This window comes from Salvelinus alpinus, chromosome 15, assembly GCF_045679555.1.
Source record: "Salvelinus alpinus chromosome 15, SLU_Salpinus.1, whole genome shotgun sequence".
Taxonomy (NCBI): Eukaryota; Metazoa; Chordata; class Actinopteri; order Salmoniformes; family Salmonidae; genus Salvelinus; species Salvelinus alpinus.
In genome coordinates this window covers 10,604,378-10,631,030 of record NC_092100.1, presented here as the reverse complement: position 1 = coordinate 10,631,030, position 26,653 = coordinate 10,604,378, and the positions used below count along the sequence as shown (strand labels likewise).

The window sequence follows — 26,653 nt, the reverse complement described above, 5'->3', positions numbered from 1 at the left end:
TGCATCATGGGTTTTCTAACTCAATTTACTACTGCCATAGTGAAACGCCTCAATCTATAACTTTATAGATCTGTCATTCTCATTGGAAGCCAGTCTAAGAAGCAGTACATCTGTTCTCTGTGTTATTTCTAATCTTACCGTTCTGAAGTTTAGTTTTTGGGCCTTCTACTTTCTGTTTCGCACACCAGCTGAAAATGCAATATTTTTTGGTTATGGAAAATATTTTTTGCATTGGTTTAGATGGTACAATGATTATCTACGCTATACTTGTTTGTTTTGTTGCGAACTATTAGAATTTTATCAACCAGGAAATGGCGGAGGGATTTCAGCATAGTGCTTCTTTGAAACTGGTTTCATGAGAATCACCCATATGATTTGCCTAAAAGGAAGCTAGTCGCCAAACACCTCGCTTTGCTGCATTTACCAGAAAGCTGTGGTTTACTAGCTAGAACTTTACAGACTTGTCACAGTGTGACACACCATTTTGACTGATACGATAAGGCAGGCTACAGAAAAAGGGTCACCTTTTCCACTCCTCATAAAGACCTTTTCTCTCATTTCACAATTAACTTGTTGTTTCCCAGTGGCTGGGATACAATGTTCAATGTTCATATCCATCTTAATGGCGTGTATTTAAGACAGCCCTCTGAAGGAATTAGGCTAGACGTCATGTTTGGAAAGCAGTGCTTCATTACGTAATATTCATATCCATCTTAATGGCGTGTATTTAAGACAGCCCTCTGAAGGAATTAGGCTAGACGTCATGTTTGGAAAGCAGTGCTTCATTACGTAATATTCATATTCGATACTTCATGGTTCGACAATTGTCAAGTCTAAATACAAATGGCGCGTTAGAAAATAGATGTATATGTTGTCTCTCTTTAGCCCCTCATACATCAGTGGCTTAAGATTGATGGGTGTTTTGGTTGATCTATTTTGCCCTGTCACCGAAACCTTCTGGTCCTCTCTTCCAGCTACCAGGTGGAGAGCGGAGGATTGTCTGTGAAGGAGAGTAAGACGCTGGAGAAGACCAGGAAACCCCTCAGTCTGGAGGAGACCCAACTGGAGCTGCTGCTGCAGCAGAGCAGAACTTTCACCAGACAAGCCCCTGTCAGGTAACTACACTGACCCTGTGCAACCATGTACACTCAAGACTTGGGCCTTTCATAGTCTTATAAACATACCTGTTTTCTCTTTGAAGCTACGGCCTCTGTGTGAATGTCAGCAACCTGCTAAAGCCAGTAACGTCATGCTGATGATCTCGGTCTTCCACAGGTCTCGGACGTTCGATGTGGACAGAAGTTTGGAGAGGACTTTAAGCATCGGTTCACAAAGTGTACGTTCACTCTTCTGACTTTTTGACACTGTTTGTGGTTGGGATAGCTATACTCAGCTGCTTTATCAAGTGTTCAAGACTACTCAGTACTTTAACATGGTCAATTTAGTAAGCTTTTCCTCTTCTGTTCTACAGAGTTTTATAAAGCACAACAAAACATTCCACAGGCTGTTTCCTGACATTCCAGAGACTGAAGACTTGCTACATGGTAAGTGACGTTTTGAATATTATCGGTGGCCAATGGTGACTCTCCAAACGACATGTGACGCCTGTGCCAAATAGTCATGTCATGGGAACAGCTAGTCATGCTTTTCACAAAGTCATAAATCACAAAAACATGAGCGGTGACTTTTTAAAAAAAAAAATTTTTTTTTTACTAATCGTTCAAACGATGGCACGGTTAAGTGAATCTGCAGAGGCCATAGTAACTGACAATGGTGCACGTTTATCTGGCAGTCATTTTGGCCTTTACCCACGCTGACTGACAGTGCTTGCTGTGTGTCATCACGCTGCCAGGACTTATGTAACTAATGCTTCCCCATGTCCTCCCTCTCTCTCCCAGCGTACATCTGTGCCCTGCAGAAAGAGGTGCTCTACCACGGCAGGCTCTATGTCACCAAGCATCACGCGTGCTTCCACTCCTCAGTGTTGCTCAAGGACACCAAGGTAAGCAACCCTTGATGGGCGACCCTGACCCTTGATTGTTCGTCTGTATACTTTATTTTCACTCCATGGCATAGCAGTAGGCTGTTCTGTGTGGAATATGGACTAGGCTGTTCAGTTAAACAACATGGTTTGAACTTTGTCCTATTTGTCAATGGACAGTTTAGAAGTCCTATTACTAGCTAATGGAGAAATGTCTACACATCTTTCCCAATGACGTGTTCATGTTTAACACACAGTTTATTTATATACTGAACAAAAATATAAACACATGGAACAATTTCAGATTTTACTGAGTTACAGTTCATATGAGGAAATCAGTCAATTCGTTAGGCCCTAATCTATAGATTTCACATGACTGGGAACACAGATATGTATCCGTTGGTCACAAATTCCTTAAAAACAATGGGCCTCAGGATCTCGTCATATCTATGCATTCAAATGGCCATAGATAAAATGTAATTGTGTTTGTTGTCTGTAGCTTATGCTTGCCCCATACCATAATACAACTGCCACCATGGGGCATGTTCACAATATTGACGTCAGCAAACTGCTCGCCCACACAACGCCATACACGTGGCCTGCGGTTGTGAGGCCGTTTGGACGTACTGCCAAATTCTCAAAAAAATACATTGGAGGTGGCTTATGGTAGAGAAATGAACATTAAATTCTCTGACAACAGCTCTGATGGACAGTTCTGCAGTCACCGTGCCAATTGCACGCTCCCCCAATTTGAGACATCTGTGGCATTGTGTGCGACAACTGCACATTTTAAAGTGGCCTTTTATTGTCCCCAGCTTCTTGATATGCCACATATGGATTATCTTGGCAGAGAAGAAATGCTCACTAACAGAGATGTAAACAAATTTGTGCCCGAAATTTTAGAGAAATAAGCTTTTTGTGCGTATGTAACATTTCTGGGATCTTTTATTTCCGCTCATGAAACATAGGACCAGCACTTTACATGTTGTTTATATTTTTGTTCAGTGTGTTAGTTTAACTTTGTACATCTAAAAATCTATTAAAGTCACAATGCAGTAAGTATCAAGTGAAGGTTTGTTGGTCCTCTATTTGTTTCTACAGTTAGTGATCCCTGTGACCAGTGTGCAAATTGTGAAGAAGCAGAACACTGCCCTGCTGGTGCCCAATGCCCTGTCTATCCGCACCACCGAGGGAGAAAAGGTCAGGGGTCACTTTCTCAGTTCTCCCATTGGCCCAGTGCATAATCCACCTTAATCAGATGATTAGATCTATACTGGTGGTTTTAATATCAATATTTAATAGAGGGCTGTCGAAGTCATCAGACAAGTTGTGTACTACACATTGACCTCTGATGGATGACATGTAAGATTTGACTCTGATTAATGACTGGCTTATTTAACAATGTACATTTTGAAGGTGAACGGTTGCAGCCTTGCCTGTTCCAGGGCATACAAGGGCATCCAGGCTAAATGTCTCTCCTGTGTGTGTTTTCAGTACCTGTTTGTGTCTTTGCGGAACCGAGAGGCGTGTTACAAGCTCCTGCGGTCCGTGTGTCCTCAACTGAATGATGGAAGTGCCAACAGCAGCCCTCTATTCTCTTCTGCAGAGAATAGTTTTGATCAGGACAAGCTGGTGGTAAGTTTTATAATCTTCAAATTCATAAAGATGTAATTTTATAAAGTTTAAAGGCGGCCTAATGGATTTCCCTGAGCGACAGGTACTGCAGATACTACAACAGCCCTTTGTAATCTGCTGATACTTCCTCATATTCCACTGTAGATCTTTTGGCCTCTATTTTGAATCTGGTTTTAACCCACTGTCTCTCTCCATGGACCTCTCTCACAGAACTCCAGTCAGTCCAGTCTAGACGACAGTTTTGACCAGCCGGACGGGTCAGACCCGAAGATCTTCCTCGACTCACCACCACCAAGACCAAACAAAGGTGAGTAAACCTAACTGGAATACCAGAGTGGTATTTTATGAAGCAGGTTTGAGGAGTTGGCGAGGTAACTTTGGTCAACTCTGAGTTCAAGTCGGAATAACCAGTCATACGAAGTGGGTCACGTTTTAACCAGGTAAATGTCTATGACAACAAATCCCTAAGCACTAACCTGCTCCGGAGCAGGCTAACTCCATTTATCCTGAATGAAGTGTCTGAGCTGCGAATTGAGGACCAATGAAATCAGATTCCCCCCCTCTCGCAATTGTCTATGACTTAATACAATTATTTTATTGATATGAGTGGAGGGGGGGGAGGTGAATGTGGTTGTACATTGATAAGCACACAAGGCTGTATTAACCATAAATAATAAAATTAACACAGCACTTCTAAAAACCTATTTCACACCACAGCCTGTTGAATTTGCAAGATACGTTTTCTTTCATTTTGATTTTGGCACCAATGGAAAATGTGCCACTGACTCGCCCATGGATTGATGTTTCAGCATTGTCTCAATGAAGAGTTCTGACTCTCCCATGGATGGATGTTTCAGCATTGTCTCAATGAAGAGTTCTGTGTTTGACACGCAAAGTTACGGCCTGATAGATTTTAATGGAGGATGAGCAATATCCACCGTCCTAGTACGGATGACGCCTGAGTTGGAATGTGAAGCTGGTTAGCTTCAGAAAACCCTGAGTTGGAATGTGAAGCTGGTTAGCTTCAGAAAACCCTGAGTTGGAATGTGAAGCTGGTTAGCTTCAGAAAACCCTGAGTTGGAATGTGAAGCTGGTTAGCTTCAGAAAACCCTGAGTTGGAATGTGAAGCTGGTTAGCTTCAGAAAACCCTGAGTTGGAATGTGAAGCTGGTTAGCTTCAGAAAACCCTGAGTAGATGTAGCTTGCTTCGTAGGATACCCCTCTGGCCTGTTTGTCTTGAGCATGCTTTTTTAATCTAGGACTAGGTTTCATATTAAGCACAAAGTTCAACCTCTCCTATAGGTCCTAATGTGTAGACTAATAAAGTTTACAGTTGGCTACAAGTTAGCGTTATCTGTTGTGTATGTACCTGACCTCTATATGCAAAGTCCAAGGTCATGTTTTCAGAGATGGACTAACGTGTATGCCCCCCCCCCCCTCTTTTTTTATTCTCAGACCTAGTGCCTCAAGGGAGCAACTCCACCCCGAGGAGCATAAACACACAGCAGAGAGACAGCGCCTCAGAGGACCTCTCAGCTAACCACCCACAATGTAGGTCTATGTTTCTGGCTGGCTCCTATTCTCACACAAACAGAAATGCACGTGACTGTACAAAAACTTTCATGCAGCGAGCCACTGACAAGCCTGTTGTGTTTGCTGAAGTGGATTTTATTTTATTTGGCGATTTTAAATAAAAGCCGTCCTGGCTGGAGATGACCTACAGATGTTAACCAAGTGTTGTTCCATTTCTTCTGGGTCAGGTGGCTCATGGGTGTGGAGTGTGACACGGAACGCCTGCTCCCTTCTCATCCAGAGAGACGCCAGCAGCCTCAACACTCTCCTCTTCATCTACCTAATACTGTAAGCGACCTCTAAATAACCTTTAACCTGTAAGTGACCTCTAACGTCTCAATCAAATGTATTTACAAAGCCCTTCTTACATCAGCTGATGTCAAAGCACGACCGGGTGGACTGGGGACAGCAAGGAGTCATCAGGCCAGGTAGTCCTAGGGCTCAGGGGAGAGGGGGAGGTGAAATACTCCAGATAACAGACTGACCATAGCCCCCCCACGACACACACACTACTGCAGCATAAATACTGGAGGCTGAGACAGGAGGGGTCGGGAGACACTGTGGCCCCATCCGACGATACCCCCAGACAAGGCCAAACAGGCAGGATATAACCACACCCACTTTGCCAAAGCACAGCCCCCACACCACTAGAGGGATATCTTCAACCACCAACTATCTAACCTGAGACAAGGCCGAGTATAGCCCACGAAGATCTCCCTCACGGCACGAACCCAAGGGGGGGGGGGGGGGGGGGGGGGGGGCGGCGGCAACCCGGACAGGAAGATCACGTCAGTGACTCAACCCACTCAAGTGGGTCCCTCCTAGGGACGGCATGGAAGAGCACCAGTAAGCCAGTGACTCAGCCCCTGTAATAGGGTTAGAGGCAGAGAATCCCAGTGGAGAGAGGGGAACCGGCCAGGCAGAGACGGCAAGGGCGGTTTGTTGCTCCAGAGCCTTTGTTCAACTTCACACTCCTGGGCCAGACTACTCAATCATAGGATCTACTGAAGAGATGAGTCTTCAATAAAGACTTAAAGGTCAAGACTGAGTCTGGGTCTCTCACATGGATAAGCAGACCATTCCTTAAAAATGGAGCTCTATAGGAGAAAGCCCTGCCTCCAGCTGTTTGCTTAGAAATTCTAGGGACAATAAGGAGACCTGCGTCTTGTGAATGTAGCGTACGTGTAGGTATGTACGGCAGGACCAAATCAGAAAGATGGGTAGGAGCAAGCCCATGTAATGCTTTGTAGGTTAGCAGTAAAACCTTAATCAGCCCTTGCCTTAACAGAAAGCCAGTGTAGAGAGGTTAGCACTGGAGTAATATGATCAAATTTTGGGGTTCTAGTCAAGATTCTAGCAGCCGTATTTAGCACTAACTGAAGTTTATTTAGTGCTTTATCTGGGTAGCCGGAAAGTAGAGCATTGCAGTAGTCTCAACCTAGAAGTGACAAAAGCATGGATTCATTTTTTTCTTCTTCAAGTTTCTGATTTTTGCAACGTTACGTAGATGGAAAAAACCTGTCCTTGAAACAGTCTTGATGTGTTCGTCAAACGAGATCCGGGTCCAGAGTAACTCCGAGGTCCTTCAGTTTTATTTGAGACGACTGTACAACCATCAAGATTAATTGTCAGATCCAACAGAAGATCTCTTTGTTTCTTGGGACCTAGAACTAGCATCTCGGTTTTGTCCGAGTTTAAAAGTAGAACATTTGCCGCCATCCACTTCCTTATGTCTGAAACACAGGCTTCCAGGGAGGGCAATTTTGGGGCTTCACCACATTTCATCGAAATGTACAGCTGTGTCGTCCCCATAGCAGTGAACGTTAACATTATGTTTCCGAATGACATCACCAAGAGGTAAAATGTATGTAGTGAAAACAATAGGGGTCCTAAAACGGAGCCTTGAGGAACACCGAAATTTAGTTGATTTATCAGAGGACAAACCATCTACAAACTGATATCCTTCTGACAGATAAGATCTAAACCAGGCCAGAACTTGTCCGTGTAGACCAATTTGGGTTTCCAATCTCTCCAAATGAATGTGGTGATCGATGCTATCAAAAGCAGCACTAAGGTCTAGGAGCACGAGGACAGTTGCAGAGCCTCAGTCTGACGCCATTTAAAAGGTAATTTACCACCTTCACGAGTGCAGTCTCAGTGCTATGATGGGGTCTAAAACCAGACTGAAGTGTTTCGTATACATTGTTTGTCTTCAGGTAGGCAGTGAGTTGCTGCGCAACAGCTTTTTCTAAACTTTTTGAGAGGAATGGGAGATTCGATATAGGCCGATAGTTTAAAAAATATATTTTCGGGGTCAAGGTTTGGCTTTTTCAAGAGGCTTTATTACTGCCACTTTTAGTGAGTTTGGTACACATCCGGTGGATAGAGAGCCGTTTATTATGTTCAACAGGAGGGCCAAGCACAGGAAGCAGCTCTTTCAGTAGTTTAGTTGGAATAGGGTCCAGTATGCAGCTTGAAGGTTTAGAGGCCATGATTATTTTCATCAATGTGTCAAGAGATATAGTATTAAAAAAACTTGAGTGTCTCCCTTGATCCTTGGTACTGGCAGTGCTGTGCAGAATCAGGACAAATGAGCTTTGGAGAAATACGCAGATTTAAAGAGGAGTCTGTAATTTGCTTTCTAATGATCATGGTCTTTTCGTCAAAGAAGTTCATGAATTTATCACTTCTGAAGTGAAAGCCATCCTCTTGGGGAATGCTGCTTTTTCGTTAACTTTGTGACAGTATCAAAAAGACATTTTGGATTGTTCTTATTTTCCTCAATTATGTTAGGAAAAATAGGATGATCGAGCAGCAGTGAGGGCTCTTCGATACTGCATGGTACGGTCTTTCCAAGCTAGTCGGAAGACTTCCAGTTTGGTCGAGCGCCATTTCCGTTCCAATTTTCTGGAAGCTTGCTTCAGAGCTTGGGTATTATCTGTATACCAGGGAGCTAGTTTCTTATGACCAAATGTTTTTAGGGGTGCAACTGCATCTAGGGTATTACGCAATGTTAAATTGAGTTCCTCAGTTAGGTGGTTAACTGACTTTTGTACTCTGACATCCTTGGGTAGGTGGAGGGAGTCTGGAAAGGCATCTAGGAATCTTTGGGTTGTCTGAGAATTTATAGCACGGCTTTTGATGCTCCTTGGTTGGGGTCTGAGCAGATTATTTGTTGCGATTGCAAACGTAATAAAATGGTGGTCCGATAGTCCAGGATTATGAGGAAAAACATTAGGATACACAACGTTTATTCCACGGGACAAAATTTGGTCCAGAGTATGACTGTGGCAGTGAGTAGGTCCGGAGACATGTTGGACAAAACCCACTGAGTCGATGATGGCTCCGAAAGCCTTTTGGAGTGGGTCTGTGGGCTTTTCCATGTGAATATTAAAGTCACCAAAAATTTGAATTATTTGCCATGACTACAAGGTCCGATAGGAATTCAGGGAACTCTGTGAGGAATGCTGTATATGGCACAGGAGGCCTGTGAACAGTAGCTATAAAAAGTGATTGAGTAGGCTGCATAGATTTCATGACTAGAAGTTCAAGATGAAAACGCAGGTAGTTTTTTTTGTAAGTTGAAATTTGCTATCGTAAATGTTAGCAACACCTCCGACCTTTGCAGGATGCGTGGGGGATATGGTCACTAGTGTAACCAGGAGGTGAGGCCTCATTTAACACAGTAAATTCATCAGGCTTAAGCCATGTTTCCATCAGGCCAATCACATCAAGATTATGATCAGTGATTAGTTCATTGACTATAACTGCCTTGGAATTGAGTGATCTAACATTAAGTAGCCCTATTTTGAGATGTGAGATATCACAATCTCTTTCAACACTCATCCTTTAATAATCTCTATTTACTAAACACGTAGCCTATTCTGTGTTTGCTCAGTTTGATGGCATTCGTGAGTGTGTAAGCTTTAGGGTCTCTCGTTTCACAGAACACGTTTCCAGGCGTAGTCACACGTGATAAAACAACGAGATTAACAAAAGCTATGTGTCTGGTTAAAGATGCACTATTCAGAAATCACGCTGCCGTTTCCTGATTGCTAAGATTCTAATAGTTTAGCAAATTTCAGTTTGTGACAAAACAAGCAAGTATAGAGAATCATTGTACCATCTAAACCGCTGTGGAAAATATTTTCCATAACCCAAAATATTGTATTTTTAGCTGTGTGATCAAAACCGAAAGGAAGAGGCAGAAGAATGGGAAGCATAGAAATAGCGCACATTGAACAGATCTACAGCTTCTTAGACTGGCTTTCAATGAGTGACAGATCTATAACTCGCATTTCTTTGAATTGTCGTGTCACCCCCCCCAAAAAAGTAACATATTGCAGCAGCAGTTCTGACCTGTGAGTTACATAAGGTCCAGCAGCGCCATATCTAGATATAGTACTACCTGCTGTGTGAGACTAAGTTTAAGCATTGGAATGTGCTCTTTGAAGACTACAGTGCATTCGGAAAGTATTCAGACCCTTTGACGTTTTTCACATTTTGTTACATTACAGCCTTATTCTAAAATTGATTCAATTGTTTTTTCCCCCTCATCAATCTACACACAATACCCCAAAATAACAAGAAAAAACAGGTTATTTTTTGCTATTTTTATTTTATTTTTATAAACATCACATTTACATAAGTATACAGACCCTTTACTCAGTACTTTGTTGAAGCACATTTGGCAGCGATTACAGCCTCGAGTCTCCTTGGGTGTGACGCTACGAGTTTCTCCCATTCTTCTCCGTGCTCTACCACACGATGACAATAGATTTGGAGGAAACTCGTTTTGCATGGCCTATGTCTGCTTTGAATTGATGTAAAATGAAGCTGCACGAGAGTGTGACTTAACATTCTGTGTTTTAGGGTGGTACTGCTGCTGCTATCGTCGGGGTACATCGGCCTCCGCATCGTGGCTCTGGAGGAACAGCTGACCTCTCTAGGTGCCCTCCCTGAATTCTCCTCACAGAGTGGGTAAGACGACCCCCACCCAACCATATCCTAACCTCCACATAACATGTCACAACCACAACTAGCAACCATGTCATTTCTTTAATTTAAACTTGCCTTTTTATATATGAACGCAAGCATGACTATTTTCATTGCCTGGCTCCAGATTCTGGCGGGCTTTAGGCACCTATCTTTGATGGCTATACAGTGGTAGGACCTGGTCAGTTGGCTCAAGCAGATTGAGCAGCAGCCTGGTCCAAGATCTCTATGAGAGACATATGCCTGTATATCTGTGCTGTGGTTATACACAGGTGTGATTTCAGACAATTATTAACTGAGACTTCTGATGACCTAAGATATCTTATCTGCCCTTTTGTGGTTGTGCAAGTTTCCTCTCCCTCCCCTTTTCAGAGTTCTGACTTTCAAATTCCCATAAGAGATGCAGCTCAGTTGATGCAAAGCCAAATCCTTTTGTATTGCCTTTATTTTTTTAAATAATTATACTGAACTGCTTTCTTTCACTTTCTTAGGTATAAGGACACATAACCCTGATTGGCCGGAGGAGATGTTGGATGACTCATGAGTGGAGGATGTGACAATATGGCGCCAGTTGAAGATCTAACAATGAAAAAAGAGAACTGGAGCTCTCGTGTTGAAGATATACTGTCCTCTTCCTAGAAGAACTTGAAGGAAGAACTAGGAGACATTTTGATGGTGTTCTAGTGATGGCCCGTCACCTCCCTGTATGATTTCAGAGACCGATGGGTATCTGAAAGGGCTATATTTAAGAGAGCTAGACCCAGGCCAGCCACGACTCGCAGCAAGCAGAGCCAAGCCAACACAGGACACACACACATGATCTGCTGTGTGCCTGACTTGAAACCAAAGCCAACTGGCTCAAACTGAGCACCAACTGAAGAGGGGAGGCGATAGTCAACTCAATCTGCTCTCGGATCAGATTGACAAGAAGCGATTACTCAGAACTCTGGAATGTGTGCTCGTTTCCATCCTATGTATTCTCTTCAAGAGCATGTGGTCTGTGCAGATGACCTGATTCCAGCCTAGTCCTGGGTTTGCTTTTTTAACACCTTTAACACTAAGGTACAAGTGCTATGCAAGGCCAAAGATGCAGAGTGCACAGAGATTACTTATGACTCTTATCTCCTACTATGGTATCACTTCATCAGGGTGTTACAAGTCGATCTGTATTTAATCTTTCACTACTAAGTCATATGCGGGTACTCTTGAAGGATTCTTCTGGTAATCGGCCATAATGATAACAATAAATATCTTCTCTTACACGGATCAGCTAGCCGAGCAACCATTTTGATTTCCTCTCCTGACAGTCTCTTCCTCTCCTCTCTTTAAGATCAGCAGTATTAATCCTGCCATTGGCATGATTTAAACCTGTTTTAATGATCAATGCTTTGGAGGCTACTCCCTTGATTCTCACTGGATGTATGCATCTTCAACGTGCCAAAAAGAGTACGATCAGGTTGAACGTCGTCTCTTTTGTAGAGGTTCCATTTTCTACTACTTCCCTCTTCTACTACTTTGATCATCAAAGTAGTTTTGGATATTCCAAACCAATACTATTGTCTTATTCAGATTTTAATACATCTGTTGATGACTTCTGTACTGTTTTAGAAGGAACTGACCTGTGAAAAGCAAAGAATCAAACCTAGTCGTTGACAGGCCTGTTGAGAACAAACACTTGTTCCTGCTGGTTCAGACGTTTCAGGACTGTTCAAGTAGCAACATATTGTATGTTATTGCATGTGTCTGGAACATCGGATACTTGACTGATATATTATGCACACTCATTTGAGTCACCTTTTTTGAGAGAAGAACCATAAAAGTGTAACTATCAAGTGATGTTGTTAGTGAGGTCCTAATTTTAAACAAAGCAAAAAATAGGTGGTCCAGAAAATGTATTTCAATATGCAATAAAGATTATCCATGGGGGGGATTAGCAACCTGTAGGGATTTTTTTTTTAAATGGAGTCTGTTGTGGTGAGAATTGTTTGTTTAAAAAAAAAAAAAAAGTGAGGCCAAAATAATGTCTCTGGTGAGCAAGCGAGGGCACTTTAAAAGTTGCTGAACCTGCCCAAATCCAAAGACATAACATTTGACTGAGGTGGTGGGGAAGCAGGCGTTTTCATTCTTTAGTTTAGTAATTTGATGGTGCTAAGACCTTATGTTCTTCTCAGGGGTGGGTGCAACCTGCCGGTTTCAGGGTCACGGCACCACTCAGGGTTGGGGTTGTCACACACATTGAGTTTGTCCTTGTCCACCATAGAGATAATGCTCAATCCACTCTTCATTGAGAATCCCATTGTACCGTTGCAATATATCAGTCTGTGACTTTTGTTTTAACTTGTTTTTTTCCCCTCTTGTTTTTCGACTGACAACTTGAAACATATCGACAATCTAACATCTGTCTGACTAGCTCAATACTGGGTACTCTGTGTTGACGGGACATGAAGAGCGTTGAAGTGACGTCTGTTATATCCTGTTACGGTTGGGTAGTTGTAGTCAGATGTTGGGCTAAAAGATGTATGCCTACATGACATAAAGCGGTACTGTCAGTCGCCGTCCTTCCCCAGCAGTAGACAGCACATGTAGTATGTCTTCAAATGGTCACAATGCAAGAATCTCAATGAAGATCCCAGTGTGGTTTTGCATTATTGAAGTGTTGTAAATAATTGTCCTTTTATTCTATTTGATTACTGTATTTATTTGCATTCTATGTAAATCAAAGTCTCTGTGAGATTTTGCTTTGGTGTTGTTCAAAAATAAATCAACTGTTGCAAGAAGTACTGTATCTATCATTTTTGTTTAGTGGCAAGAAAAAGTATGAACCCTTTCAGAATTACCTGGATTTCTGCATTAATTGGTAAAAAGTCACAACAATAGACGGCGTGCTTAAACTAGTAACACACAAATTAACGTTTTTTTGGTCTATATTAAATACATCGATTTAAAGATGCAAAGTGTAGGTTGGGGAAAGTATGTGAACCCCTAGGCTAATGACTTTTCCAAAAGCTAATAGGAGTCAGCTAACCTGGAGTCCAATCAATCAGACGAGATGTTGGTTAGAGCTGCCTTGCTCTATTACAAAAAAACTCCCAAAATTTGAGTTTGCTATTCACAAGAAGCATTGCCTGATGTGAACCATGCCTCGAACAAAAGAGATCTTAGAAGACCTAAGATTAAGAATGGTTGACTTGCATAAAGCTGGAAAGGATTACAAAAGTATCTCTAAAAGCCTTGATGTCCACGTCCACGGTAAGACAAATTGTCTAAATGGAGAAAGTTCAGTACTGTTGCTACTCTCCCTAGGAGTGGCCGTTCTGCAAAGATGACTGCAAGAGCACAGAGCAGAATGCTCAATGAGGTTAAGAATAATCCTAGAGTGTCAGCTAAAGACTTACAGAAATCTCTGGAACATGCTAACATCTCTGTTGACGAGTCTACAATATGTAAAACACTAAACAAGAATGGTGTTCATGGGAGGACACCACGGAAGAAGCTTCTGCTGTCCAAAAAAAACATTGCTGCACATCTGAAGTTTGCAAACATACACTTGGATGTTCCACAGCGCTAATGGCCAAATATTTTGTGGACAGATTAAACTAAAGTTGAGTTGTTTGGAAGGAACACAACACTGGAGAAAAAAAGGCACTGCACACCAACATCAAAACCTCATCCCAACTGTAAATTATGGTGGAGGGCGCATCATGGTTTGGGACTGCTTTGCTGCCTCAGGGCCTGGACAGCTTGCTATCATCGACGGAAAAATGACTTCCAAAGTTTATCAAGACATTTTGCAGGAGAATGTTCGGCTGTCTGCCAATTGAAGCTCAACAGAAGTTGGGTGATGCAACAGGACAAAGACCCAAAACACAGAAGTAAATCAACAACAGAATGACTTCAACAGAAGAACAGTCAGTCCTGACCTCAACCCAATTGAGATGCTGTGACATGAACTCAAGAGAGCAGTTCACACCAGACACCAAGAATATTGCTCAACTGAAACAGTTTTGTAAAGAGGAATGGTCCAAAATTCCTCCTGACCGTTGTGCAGGTCTGATCTGCAACTACAGAAAACGTTTTGTTGAGGTTATTGCTGCCAAAGGAGGGTCAACATACTTTTCCCACCCTGCACTGTGAATGTTTACACGGGGTGTTCAATAAAGACATGAAAACGTATTGTTTGTGTGTTATTAGTTTAAGCAAACTGTTTATTGTTGTGACCTAGATGAAGATTAGATCAAACTTTATGACCAGTTTATGCAGAAATCCAGGTATTTCCAAAGGGTTTACATACTTTTTCTTGCCACTGTACATGCAAAAGTTACATTTAGAACGTTTCTGTCATTTAGCAAACACTCTTATCGAGAGCAATTTACAGGAGCAATTAGGGCTAAGTGTATTGCTCAAGGGACAGATTTTTCATCTAGTCTGCTCGGGGATTCAAACCAGTGACCTTTCGGCAACTGTCCGAACGCTCTTAACCGCTAGGCTACCTGCTGCCCAGTTACATGCATATGTTAATGTAGGGATATTTTCTGGCCTGCAAATGTAGCCTACAGTATTTTTAAGGCTCCTGTTGCGGTTTGGCCCTTTCTATCGCTCTACTCTGTTGCCTTTACACAACTAAAGTGCCATCCAGAGGTAAGTAGGGATGGATTTGTGGAAGCACAACCCTAACCCTGCTTTAAACCACGCCCCCAGGCTTAAGGGTGTGATTCAGTAACCTGGAAAGTGGTCAATTAGCATTTGTTTAAACAATTAGAACATCCCGTACATGACTTCATTGTCTATTAACCAGAAAACAGATTAAAAGACTAAGCAGTGAACTAGAGACCAAAAGCTGGAGTCAAATAATCCTATTTATTCTGTTCAGCAGATTTTGCCAAACGTGTTGTTTCCATAGCTGCTGTCACATTGCTATCTGTGACAATAGTAAAGACGGGTGGTTGGTAGCTGTTTCTTTAGTGTGCAGGTAAAAGATTACTTCCATTTAGCTTTCTTGAACATTGGTAGGAGGCAGTTCGGCAATGTTCTTCTGATCGGCACAGAGTTGGAACCCACCTGAAAGATCAAGGAAATGGTCACTGCCTTACATTGACAATATGCCAAGACCCTGTACTTAGAGGGACTAAGACTTCTGGCAAGTCTGAATTTGGATGGCCTGAAAAGCTATTTGCAGCCCATGTGACATTGACACAATCTACAGCACCTGCACTGTCCGTTGCTGGCAGATCCATCCTAACCACGTATCTGTGGAAGGAGTGTGAGTATTGCTAATCGAAGATCGATTGCAGAGGATAAACCCCGCTACAATATTAACACTACAGACTGTACACTACATAGCAATATAGCTTGTGTACAATACATACTATCTAAAAACACATTAAAGGCCGATGGGTTTATTAGAGAAGGAGTTTACCAGCAGCGAAAGATAAGATGATGGCCACCCAAGCTACGATGTAGGACCAGGAGAAGCGCCAATCAAGGAAGCGCTTGCCAAAGAAGTTGACCGTCACGCCAGTGTAGATGGCCAGAGCTAACAGAGCTAGGAAACCTGAGGGATGAAACAGTGGTGGAGGAAGAGAAACACCTGTTGTGGCCAAAGCAGAAACACTTTTTGAAGAATAGTGATGTTCAAGTCTATAAACAAATCTATTAAATAATGTACTAAAAATAATGATTGACTGCTCCACTATCCCATACTTCCTACGTTCATAGTCTCCTTTCCTCTCCTCTACCTCTTCTCCACCTCTCCTCTCCCTCTCATCCACCTCTCATCTCCTCCAACTCTCCCCGAAGGAACTGGACAGGTCAAAGTAAACCCCCGGTAGGTCTTACATGCGTTTAACTTTCCTGTCTTTTCAGATCGGGTGTTTACCTGACAGGAGCAGAGCGAAGCCCCCAGTCCGGACCCTCCTGCTCTTGGTGCCGTTGGCGAAGGCACTCAGGCCCAGCAATACGCCAGCAAAGCAGCTCAGCACAGACAGCAGCATGAAGGCCCTTGTCGCATCCCAGAAGGCTGTGCAGAGAGGACACCGTCATATAAGTATATTAACATTGGTAAGTGATCTCCTTCATCTGTGCAGCTATCATTTCTTGATCTGTCGGTATGATATAATAATAATGATATAATGATAGCTGTCGGTATGATATAATAATAATGATATAATGATAGCTGTCGGTATGATATAATAATAATGATATAATGATAGCTGTCGGTATGATATAATAATAATGATATAATGATAGCTGTCGGTATGATATAATAATAATGATATAATGATAGCTGTCGGTATGATATAATAATAATGATATAATGATAGCTGTCGGTATGATATAATAATAATGATATAATGATAGCTGTCGGTATGATATAATAATAATGATATAATGATAGCTGTCGGTATGATATAATAATAATGATATAATGATAGCTGTCGGTATGATATAATAATAATGATATAATGATAGCTGTCGGTATGTAGGCCTACATATGTATTGGAGTTGTGTGATTCATACATTTCTAAATAGTTGGCAGGTCTGTGTTTAACAAAAACTGGTTATGACACGGTCATAACCATGTCAATGTCTGCTGACAACTTGTCATTATCTGGTCATAACACTGTCATGAAAGTAAGACAAATTAAGAGAGTGGATCCTAAAACACAAGTTAAAAGGTTGAGCGCATCCTAAAACACAAGTTAAAAGGTCGAGCGGATCCAAAAACACAAGTTAAAGGTAGATTGTACACTCTACTACTCAGTACTCACCCACAGTGATGGTGTGGGCGTGGCACTTGTGATTGATGCAAAACCTCCAGAGGCCCTGATTGGCCGACGCTCCCGAGTAGCGGTACTGCATCCAGAAGTCGGTCGCCGTGGAGACGATGAGGAGCACGAGGGCGGCCACCCCACAGAGTGTACCCCCTCCTGCTAAAGTGTACAGCATCAAGGAGAACCCTGGGATAGCACAGTCCTCCTAAATGCACCGCAACTATTTGATGTAGAGAAATGAGAGAGGAATAGACAGTTAATCACTATGTATCACTCTAACCATATGTTGTTATATCCTGTACATCACCAAGTATAGGAAAACATTTGTTACTTTTCAAAAAGTGAACCATGTGTTAAGTTTTTTTACAGCCTGTTTTTAAAATAGATCAGGCTGTAAAAAACGTCATACTCATGACATACATTAGATAGAGACTTGCTGTTGAATTAATAGATTTTTGCTCCTCTGAGAAAACCAACCAGAAAGTTTCATAATCACATAGAGAAGCGACAGCCTGTGCCTTTTTGCCTATGTAAGCCTTTTAAAAAAAAAAATTGCCTTTTATAGCAGGTTCAGAGACATTGAAATACATCAAACCATCGTCAAATGCGAAACATATATATATTTTTTTAAACAAACTTTATTCAAACTCCCTTCAACAGTTGCAGTCCAACCGAGCAAGTCTAAGTTCAAACTAAAGGTAAAGGAGGAAGGTCCCTTTTAAAATGTGCATGACAGAATTCTGTTGATACTTCAGGTTATTATTTTTGTTGGCTCTGAGGGCAAGGTGATGGTGATTAACTTTCCACACAGCTCAGATCAGCACATTGTTCCCACTGGGACATCCACCAGCCCTTTGCTTTACCCTCCCCATCTGCTGGGGGGGACACGTGCTGGAGTAGACACGGGTGGATACTGCAACGGTGTGTGGCCTTGTAAACTGTTTCAGCCATGAGCTCAATTTGATCAAATGCATCCGTCCTTGGGTCTAATCTGGCATACTTTCATAAGGGAACGCAATGTAGTCTGATCTGTGATTAGGTTAAAAAGAAAGGACTGAAGGAAGGATGCATTTTTGAAGTATTCAAGCAGGGCCTTTATTTGGAAGTCAACCTTAACACCTTTACGCTTTAGAGTGGACACATCTCTAGTTTTATGGCATGTGAAGGTGGTGACACGTACCATAATATAAGCACACCAAAGACATCTGCACTTCTAGACATTATGCTAAGCGTTTAAGCAAAACAAAAATGTCTAATCCATTCTAAAAATGTAATTTCATTTCAAAACCTTTTGAATGCACATTTCCATCTGATCAAGAGCAACCAAGTACCAAAGCTAAAGGCACGTTAATGAGAATGCTGAACAAGCTGATTCAAACCATTGTTTCCAAGTAATTCCCCCAACGCTTCACAACTAATCTTCTGATGCTAAGCAATAGATCTGTCAGCATGTTGCTCTGTGACCAGCATGATGGGGTGCCATACCACGCTGGCCTAGTTATCGATCCACCATAGCTGCTGGAAAGGGCAATGTGAAAATATATGATGTGAAGAAATATCCACGTCAGCCCAGTACAGTTCAGGCCAGCTCAACAGTGAGAAAAGGGTACATTATTCTATAGTTGCCATTTCAATTCCTGCAGCAGCCTCAATTCATCAGAAGACCAAAAGCTCTAAAACAAATGAAAACCGGCCCATTTATAAAATAAATAAAAAAACGTTTTAATTAATTACTTTTAATTCTTCATATACTTTAATAACAGGAAAGGGCCCCAAATCCAGGGGTGTCTCCAAAGATATGGTTTTGTATAAAAAAAGTTTGCAGATAGATACCTGTTGGTTGCTGTCTCTGTCCAGAGTAGTTGGCTGTCTGCGTGCGTCTATCCTTTTTAAGCCCTTCACCCATGGCCCTTATTGTCTGCCTGTACAATAGAGGGAATGATCGAGTGCAACATGTGAATGATGGTAATCCCTCTCTCTCTCTCGTGCCCTCGTTTACCATCTCTCTATTGCACAGCATTACCCCTGTGCCTCCCCTCTCTCCCTCTAACCTGTACGCTTGCTCATTCTTCCCATGTCTTTAACCTTCCCTCATGGCCTCCCCCCAAACTGTATTCTCTATATATGTCTTAAACCTTACCTCTTCTTCTCACTTTCCTCTTTGTATCTTTCCTCTCAGAAAGTGGCTGATCAGCCCTGGCAGGCAGCGCTCTACATCATGGGACTTTGTGGCAAGGGCCACAACCCCCTGAGTTCAACCATACCCGGGCTGGGTTCATTATGTTCATTACCGCAGTAGTGGGTACCATTCAGGGTCAGTGTGGTGGTGGGTACCAGGGTTCTCCAGGACTCAGTCCAGGGTCTGGTCCAGAGTTCTCCAGGGTCCTCCAGGACTAAGTCCAGGGTTCAGCCCTATATTAACACCACTCTCAGAGGGTGTCTCAGGGGGAGTTGGGATATGCAAAAAAATAAAACTTTCCAATTCACACATTTATAATACACACTTGTACACATGTAAAATAGGACAAATATAAGCACCCACAAACTGCATCTGTTTCAGCTAGATAGGGTTCAGAGAGAAGACCATAATAGTGAATACTTGAATCTGGTGTGTCACAACAGGATTGAAAATCCTGCACAGCCAGCTCTTCGGGACTGGAGTAAGACAACCCTTCAGTAGTAACCCGCTGGTTACTGCCTGTTGTCAAGTATAGGTCTTGGAGGGCCCCAACAGACAATGCAGAGATCATCCCTGTTCAGATAGAAGTTGGGTCATTGTGAGTCCAGTTGGAGCAAGGTCCTGACACCTGCCATGGTCCAGTAGTAATAGGATGTAGCAGAGTACTGCAGATGGCAATGTAATGGACATGTTTCTCTATCATGTGGAGTAGAGGGTTGTGTACACCTTGCATTTCTATCTGCAGTGTGCTGAACATCGGGCCAAACTGAATAAGGCCGGGATTCAATCCAATCACGGGTTATAAGCAATTTCTGATTGCGTCGACATATGCAGTGTTTATCGTGAATGTAATCTCTGCAAACACAGGAACATTACCTTAATACCAGGTGCTGACATGGGTCCTGATCTTGTCCACATTCTGATTGTACCCTCATTTTTAGACCGGTGTAGATAAAATAACTGATTGTGAAGGTTAGGGTTAGAGGATTGTTGGGGTGAGGTAAGAAAAAACAAACGCATATTTGAACTAGAAAAATATGTTTTACAAACCACTGTCAGCACACTTTCCCCCCAAACTAAAACCACAATGGAACAGATTTTTTTAAATAAAGAAAATAAAAAAGGGTTTACTCAAACAGCTTAATACTTTGTTTTAATGAACAATAATCAAAACAAACCATACAAAACTATTCATTATCACCAACATCTGTGTTCAAATAGAGCTGATCTATTCCAAAATCACACATCAACAGAACAGCTGTGCATAGGGAACTGGGTGTGTGTGTGTGGCTATTTTTTAATTGAGGACATCTCTTCAGTGGCAGGTTATATGAAGCCCTGTATGTCATCGTTATAGACGCTGTGGAAACCCTCTCTGTGGGACTGGTGTTGCGTGTGAGGGTGGTGGGATGTCTCTGAACTGGAGGTATATCTGCAGTGGGGGGGGGAGAGGAAGCTGTCGGACCACATCTGTCTGCATCAGAGCCACTGAACCCAATTCTTCCCTGACCCGCAGCCTGCAGAGGTGAGAGAGAGATGGCACACACTCTATACACACACACACACACATACACCATTATTATTCATCTGTTGACAGTTTTCCGTGTGTGTGCGCATGTGTCGCTATTAGTTGTGTGCATATTATCCAGTGGTTGAATGTCCTTATTTTAAGTCTGTCTGTATAAGACGTTCTTCAGCTAAATGCAAAAAATGTAATATTTGTACGTGTGTCTTACCGTGATGTGGCCTCCAGGTGCTCTCCTTTCGGGGTAGCAGTATATCCTTTAGTGGGTGAGAGAGAGTCGACCAATTGACAAACTGCAGGAAGTAATTCAAAACCTCACTGTCTGCCTTCCTCAGCGTGTAAGGTTGCTGCAACAGTAGGGAGGGCTCCAGGCCTGCCTGAAGTAACGTGGGCAACCAATAGGAGGCATGGCATACCATGTCGAGCGCCTCACACACCAGCCCACGCAACTCTTCTGGACTGAGTGGGCTGCTGCTCTGCTGCTCTGGCCTAGAGCAGAGCGAGATGGTCCTGCTTAGCTGCTCTGGTCTGGGGATGCTCCTTTGTTGTAAGACATACTGCAGCACATCGGATTTGCACATGGCCAGAATGTAGAGCCATTCCCGCCCGGTCAAAGTGGCCCCTGCGGCTACCAGCAAGCGAGCCGAATCGCTAAAGGGCTGGGAGGATGTGCATTTCAAGGCGAGGGTGTAGGCGAGCGGCGATGTGGTGTCTGAGCTGAAGAGGGAGCTACAGTCCTGGGCGTCTGGGCTGAAGCCGGCCCTCAGCAGCAGATCTACACAGTGGCTGTGATTGTTCTTCACAGCAGAGTACAGCGGACTCAACTCACCCTCTCCATGGTCACACACCCGGTCTGTCACAGCAATCAGCCTGGCCAGGACAGTGTTGTGGCCGAACTCGGCAGCTGCGTGGATGGGGAGCTGTGGCCAGTTGTCGGAACAAGACAGGTTTGGGTTGGCATTGTGGTCCAGAAGAATCTCCACACAGCCCTCGTGGCCCTCCTGTGACGCAATCAGCAGCGGTGTTGCCAAGTCTGACGCCTGGGCGTTCACATTGGCACCTACAACCCAAACATGTAAACAACATACAATGTTTATACAGCGACTTAAAGGCCCAATGCAGCCATTTTTATATCAATATCAAATCATTTCTGAGTAACAATTAAGTACCTTACTGTGCATTCACACTGCATTTCAGCCCAGGGCTAAGGGAGACTTTGGTCCTGGTCTAAGCGAGTGTTCAGACTTGCGCATTGTAAAGTGGGCTAGCGCCAACATTAGCCCAGGGCTAGCTGGCTCTGGGCCGGAGCAGGGTTAGCACTGACTTTTTGGGGCTAGCCCCAGAAACATGGTGCCAAAATAGCCCGTGTGAAACGGGGTCAAGAACAACGCATAGAATTCACTGTCCAATCACGATAACGGCACTTTCACTTAATTAGCACATGTTCGTGATGTGTTCTGCACGCTATCTTAATGAGTACATTTATATTATTTCATCCATCCATATGCAGACAAATACTTTAATCCGTGCAAAAACATTGGTTGTTATGGCTATTTTCTAAATTTTCAAACCATCACTTTTGGAAATCAAATAATAGAAGCAGGAGGACTTCAAATGCTAGGCTAGAAGCAAGAGGACTTCAAATGCTAGAAGCAGGAAGACTTCAAATGCTAGGCTAGAAGCAAGAGGACTTCAAATGCTAGAAGCAAGAGGACTTCAAATGCTAGAAGCAAGAGGACTTCAAATGCTAGAAGCAAGAGGACTTCAAATGCTAGAAGCAAGAGGACTTCAAATGCTAGGCTAGAAGCAGGAGGGCTTCAAATGCTAGGCTAGAAGCAGGAGGACAAATGTCTTATTGTTTATAACATTGGTCGCGTGGCAGAGAGAGAATGTTGGTCGCATGTGTGTTTGTCCGTTAGCCCAGGGCTTTGGAATACAAGTGTGAATCCTTAGCCCAGGGCTAACAAATGGTTGTGTGAACACAGGATAAGCTAACCCAGGGGCAGTCTCGCCTGGCGATAAGAACAATGCAGTGTGAAAGGCCCTATAGATTTCCATAAAAAAAATGGGCAAAAATGGCTTTTTAGCAACAATAAACAACCCCTGAAGAAATCATTTTGTTAGGGCTGTCGGAGTGGTCTATGTGGGGAGGGTAAAATTGAAAACTAGCTGTAAATCGGCAGTTTTGGAACGTTTTGTTATTGGTCTAATAACCAATTTACTGTGTAGTGACGTCACCATGGAAAACGGCAACTCTCGCCCATGCAAACCTGCTGATTAGAAGGTCCTGTGTAGATTGTATTTTTAACCAGCAACTATCAGGAAATAACACATCCAATTTTTACACGTTTTTACAGTGCTTGTTTCATCAGCTGTGGTACAATATGATATAAAACACTGGGGGAAGAAACAGAATTTTCACTGAACTGGGCTTTAAAAAAAATTTGAAAATCAGAAAGCGCACACACAGATGTGTACCTGCGTCAGCGAGGATCTGGAGACACTGCTTTTGTCCGTACTGTGCAGCCACAAACAGGGGAGTGATCATGTGGTCGTCAAACACCTCCAGGCGACACACGCCCACCAGGATACGCACAATGTCACTGTGACCTTTATAGGCAGCCTGATGAAGGCAGGTCCAGCAGGAGGCTGTGTGTGTTCCGTTAACCTCTGCCCCTTTCCGCACCAGCAACTCCACGATATCTGTGTGCCCACAGTCTACTGCTACACACACACACACACACACACACACACACTTTTAATAAGACCTATAACACAGTTCAAGTGTTTTGTCTGTGTCGGTGTGCCTTACCTGCGTAGAGAGGGCAGGACAGGTCATTGGTTGGCTGGTTGATGTCAGCGTGGGCTCTGAGGAGGAGCTTGACCACGGCCAGGTGTCTGCGCTGCGCGGCCAGGTACAATGCCGACTCACCCTCATGTGTCAGAGAGCCCATGTAGGCACGGCAACCACGGGAGGCTCCTGCTGAAGAGCCAATGGAAAGAGGAGCCAAGGAGGTTAGTGAAGGATCCACTTTTAGAATATTGAAATGCCCCTTTTAGGTGCCCTTCAGATAAACTATATTTCAATTAATTGAAAACCCATCTTCTACCCATCTCTTCCCTTTCACTAATTGGAAAATACTTGACAGGTGAAAACAATATGGTGGAAGCTCATTAGGTTGCAGTGGAGGCTGGCTCATAATAATGGCTGGAATGGAGTCAGTGGGAATGGTATCAACCACATCGTTGATATGAATGATACTATAATGGAATGGTATCAACCATATCGTTGATGTGTAAGATACTATAATGGAATGGTATCAACCATATCGTTGATGTGAATGATACTATAATGGAATGGTATCAACCACATCGTTGATATGAATGATACTATAATGGAATGGTATCAACCATATCGTTGATGTGTATGATACTATAATGGAATGGTATTAACCACATCGTTGATGTGTAAGATACTATAATGGAATGGTATCAACCACATCGTTGATGTGTAAGATACTATAATGGAATGGTATCAACCATATCGTTGATGTGTAAGATACTATAATGGAATGGTATCAACCATATCGTTGATGTGTATGATACTATAATGGAATGGTATCAACCACATCGTTGATGTGTAAGATACTATAATGGAATGGTATCAACCATATCGTTGATGTGTATGATACTATAATGGAATGGTATCAACCACATCGTTGATGTGTAAGATACTATAATGGAATGGTATCAACCATATCGTTGATGTGTAAGATACTATAATGGAATGGTATCAACCATATCGTTGATGTGTAAGATACTATAATGGAATGGTATCAACCATATCGTTGATGTGTATGATACTATAATGCACATGTGTCAAACTCATTCCACGGGGGGCCGAGTGTCTGCGGGTTTTCGCTCCTCCCTTGTACTTGATTGATGAATTAACATCACTAATTAGTTAGGAACTCCCCACACCTGGTTGTCTAGGGCTTTATTGAAAGGAAAAAACAAAAACCTGCAGACACTAGGCCCTCCGTGGAATGAGTTTGACACCCCTGCTATAATGGAATGGTATCAACCACATCGCTGATATGAATGATACTATAATGGAATGGTATCAACCACATCGTTGATGTGAATGATACTATAATGGAATGGTATCAACCACATCGTTGATGTGTATGATACTATAATGGAATGGTATCAACCACATTGTTGATGTGTAAGATACTATAATGGAATGGTATCAACCACATCGTTGATGTGTATGATACTATAATGGAATGGTATCAACCACATCGTTGATGTGTAAGATACTATAATGGAATGGTATCAACCATATCGTTGATGTGAATGATACTATAATGGAATGGTATCAACCGCATCGTTGATGTGAATGATACTATAATGGAATGGTATCAACCACATCGTTGATGTGTAAGATACTATAATGGAATGGTATCAACCATATCGTTGATGTGTAAGATACTATAATGGAATGGTATCAACCACATCGTTGATGTGTATGATACTATAATGGAATGGTATCAACCACATCGTTGATGTGTAAGATACTATAATGGAATGGTATCAACCATATCGTTGATGTGTAAGATACTATAATGGAATGGTATCAACCACATCGTTGATGTGTAAGATACTATAATGGAATGGTATCAACCATATCGTTGATGTGTAAGATACTATAATGGAATGGTATCAACCATATCGTTGATGTGTAAGATACTATAATGGAATGGTATCGACCACATCGTTGATGTGAATGATACTATAATGGAATGGTATCAACCGCATCGTTGATGTGTAAGATACTATTCCATTAACTCGATTCCAGCCATTTATGAGCCAGCCTCCACTGTTAGGTTGGGTTTTCACTTGGTCAGTTCTTTCGGATCAGAGCAATGAAGGAGATTAATTTATTTTATTTTTTACAAAGAGCCATAGAATTAGAGAGATGGTTCCCTTCTCTCAACTCAAACCTTACCGGCAGCCTTAAGTAGTTCGCGCACACATACGACGGTGCCGGCGGCTGCAGCCTCGTGGAGGGCGTTCCAGCCACGGTTATCCCTGCTGTCCACACTGCAGCCTCTCTGGATCAGTAAGCTCACACGCCTGACATTTCTATCGCGTGCTGCCACGCCAAGACTGGACACCGTGTCGCTGTAACACTCAGTAAAGTCCATCCTCCTTACCTCTCACCTGAACGACACGGATATAATAGGCCTATATCATGAGGAAGAGGCGATGGAGAGATGGATGAAAGGACAAATTGGAGGGATCAGAAGAGATGAGGGGGAAGAGGGAAAGGAGGTCCACTTAATATAGCCTGGACCTAGATCGGGTTGTGCTCTTTTCAACTCCGTTGCTGTCATTATCGAGACAATGAGTTGGGGTGATGGCACAAACGGATTGGCATGCAAACAAATTTCAATAGTCTAATATATGAACTTGTATGTATAACGTTAGCTCTCGTTACTTCTCTCTAGTTACTAGAAGTAGCCAAAATCCTCTAGTGGTGGTTCTGGCTTGGCTAACGGTTTAGCTAGCTAACATAAGTAATAGGCTTGTAAGACTGCATGTTTAGTCGACAGAAGTGTGATTGGCTATCAAAATGATTATTACGCTGCTACAATTTCTAATAGGACATATTAATTCAATAAGAAAGCAGTTTAGCTACCTTTTCAGATGTTTGCAACATCGACAAAACACCCGCGTTGAACCACTTCCGTACACACTCGATGTATACCCTATCATTGGACTAAAGTAAAAACTCCGCCCATCCAGCGGCCCGAGGATGGTGACGTTGACCAATGCGTTCACCAATCATGAGCAAATGATGGTGAGGACATAGTTTAAAATAGAAGGGCTGACAGTCCATCAGATTAACATGAGTATAAAATATTGAATTTCAAATCGTTGTAGGGGTGACCATCGGATGAAGAAACTTTAGTTCGTGAAGAGAATCAGGGA

The 26,653-nt window shown here is 42.7% G+C and overlaps 3 protein-coding genes across 12 annotated transcripts in view; 1 reads left to right on the top strand and 2 right to left on the bottom strand.

Moving 5' to 3' along the window:
- Positions 1–12,959, top strand: part of LOC139539484 (GRAM domain-containing protein 2B-like) — a 28,281-nt gene extending 15,322 nt beyond the window's left edge. For 2 of the 4 annotated variants that reach the window (XM_071342479.1, XM_071342481.1), the window contains exons 2-12: positions 975–1,115; positions 1,276–1,336; positions 1,472–1,544; positions 1,899–2,002; positions 3,083–3,181; positions 3,476–3,616; positions 3,827–3,923; positions 5,071–5,166; positions 5,376–5,475; positions 10,060–10,163; positions 10,674–10,873. In XM_071342479.1, the coding sequence (XP_071198580.1) occupies positions 975–1,115; positions 1,276–1,336; positions 1,472–1,544; positions 1,899–2,002; positions 3,083–3,181; positions 3,476–3,616; positions 3,827–3,923; positions 5,071–5,166; positions 5,376–5,475; positions 10,060–10,163; positions 10,674–10,726 (1,069 nt within the window). In that variant the 3' untranslated portion in view covers positions 10,727–10,873. Of the gene's footprint in view, positions 1–974; positions 1,116–1,275; positions 1,337–1,471; positions 1,545–1,898; positions 2,003–3,082; positions 3,182–3,475; positions 3,617–3,826; positions 3,924–5,070; positions 5,167–5,375; positions 5,476–10,059; positions 10,168–10,673 lie in introns of all 4 variants that reach the window. The other 2 variants (XM_071342480.1, XM_071342482.1) reach the window with 2 other exon arrangements.
- A 2,061-nt stretch (positions 12,960–15,020) lies between these two features.
- lim2.2 (lens intrinsic membrane protein 2.2) lies at positions 15,021–19,193 on the bottom strand. The gene is made up of 6 exons (XM_071342483.1): positions 19,093–19,193; positions 18,786–18,874; positions 16,950–17,172; positions 16,058–16,198; positions 15,599–15,733; positions 15,021–15,240 (listed from the first exon to the last, which is right to left on the bottom strand). Exons 3-6 carry the CDS (start codon positions 17,125–17,127, stop codon positions 15,170–15,172), a joined length of 525 nt encoding a protein of 174 aa, XP_071198584.1. The 5' UTR covers positions 17,128–17,172; positions 18,786–18,874; positions 19,093–19,193; the 3' UTR covers positions 15,021–15,169.
- Positions 19,194–20,267: 1,074 nt separating this feature from the next.
- asb3 (ankyrin repeat and SOCS box containing 3) lies at positions 20,268–26,434 on the bottom strand. 7 transcript variants are annotated; one of them, XM_071342472.1, is made up of 6 exons: positions 26,361–26,434; positions 25,668–25,882; positions 23,469–23,639; positions 23,135–23,380; positions 20,868–21,716; positions 20,268–20,679 (listed from the first exon to the last, which is right to left on the bottom strand). In XM_071342472.1, the coding sequence occupies exons 2-6, from the start codon at positions 25,864–25,866 to the stop codon at positions 20,483–20,485; spliced, it is 1,662 nt and encodes a 553-aa protein (XP_071198573.1). In that variant the 5' UTR covers positions 25,867–25,882; positions 26,361–26,434; the 3' UTR covers positions 20,268–20,482. The 7 variants fall into 7 exon arrangements, with proteins under 7 accessions (XP_071198573.1, XP_071198575.1, XP_071198572.1 ...); XM_071342474.1 differs by having other exon boundaries at positions 23,469–23,636; XM_071342471.1 differs by having other exon boundaries at positions 25,668–25,906; positions 26,361–26,428.
- Positions 26,435–26,653: the final 219 nt, after the last annotated feature.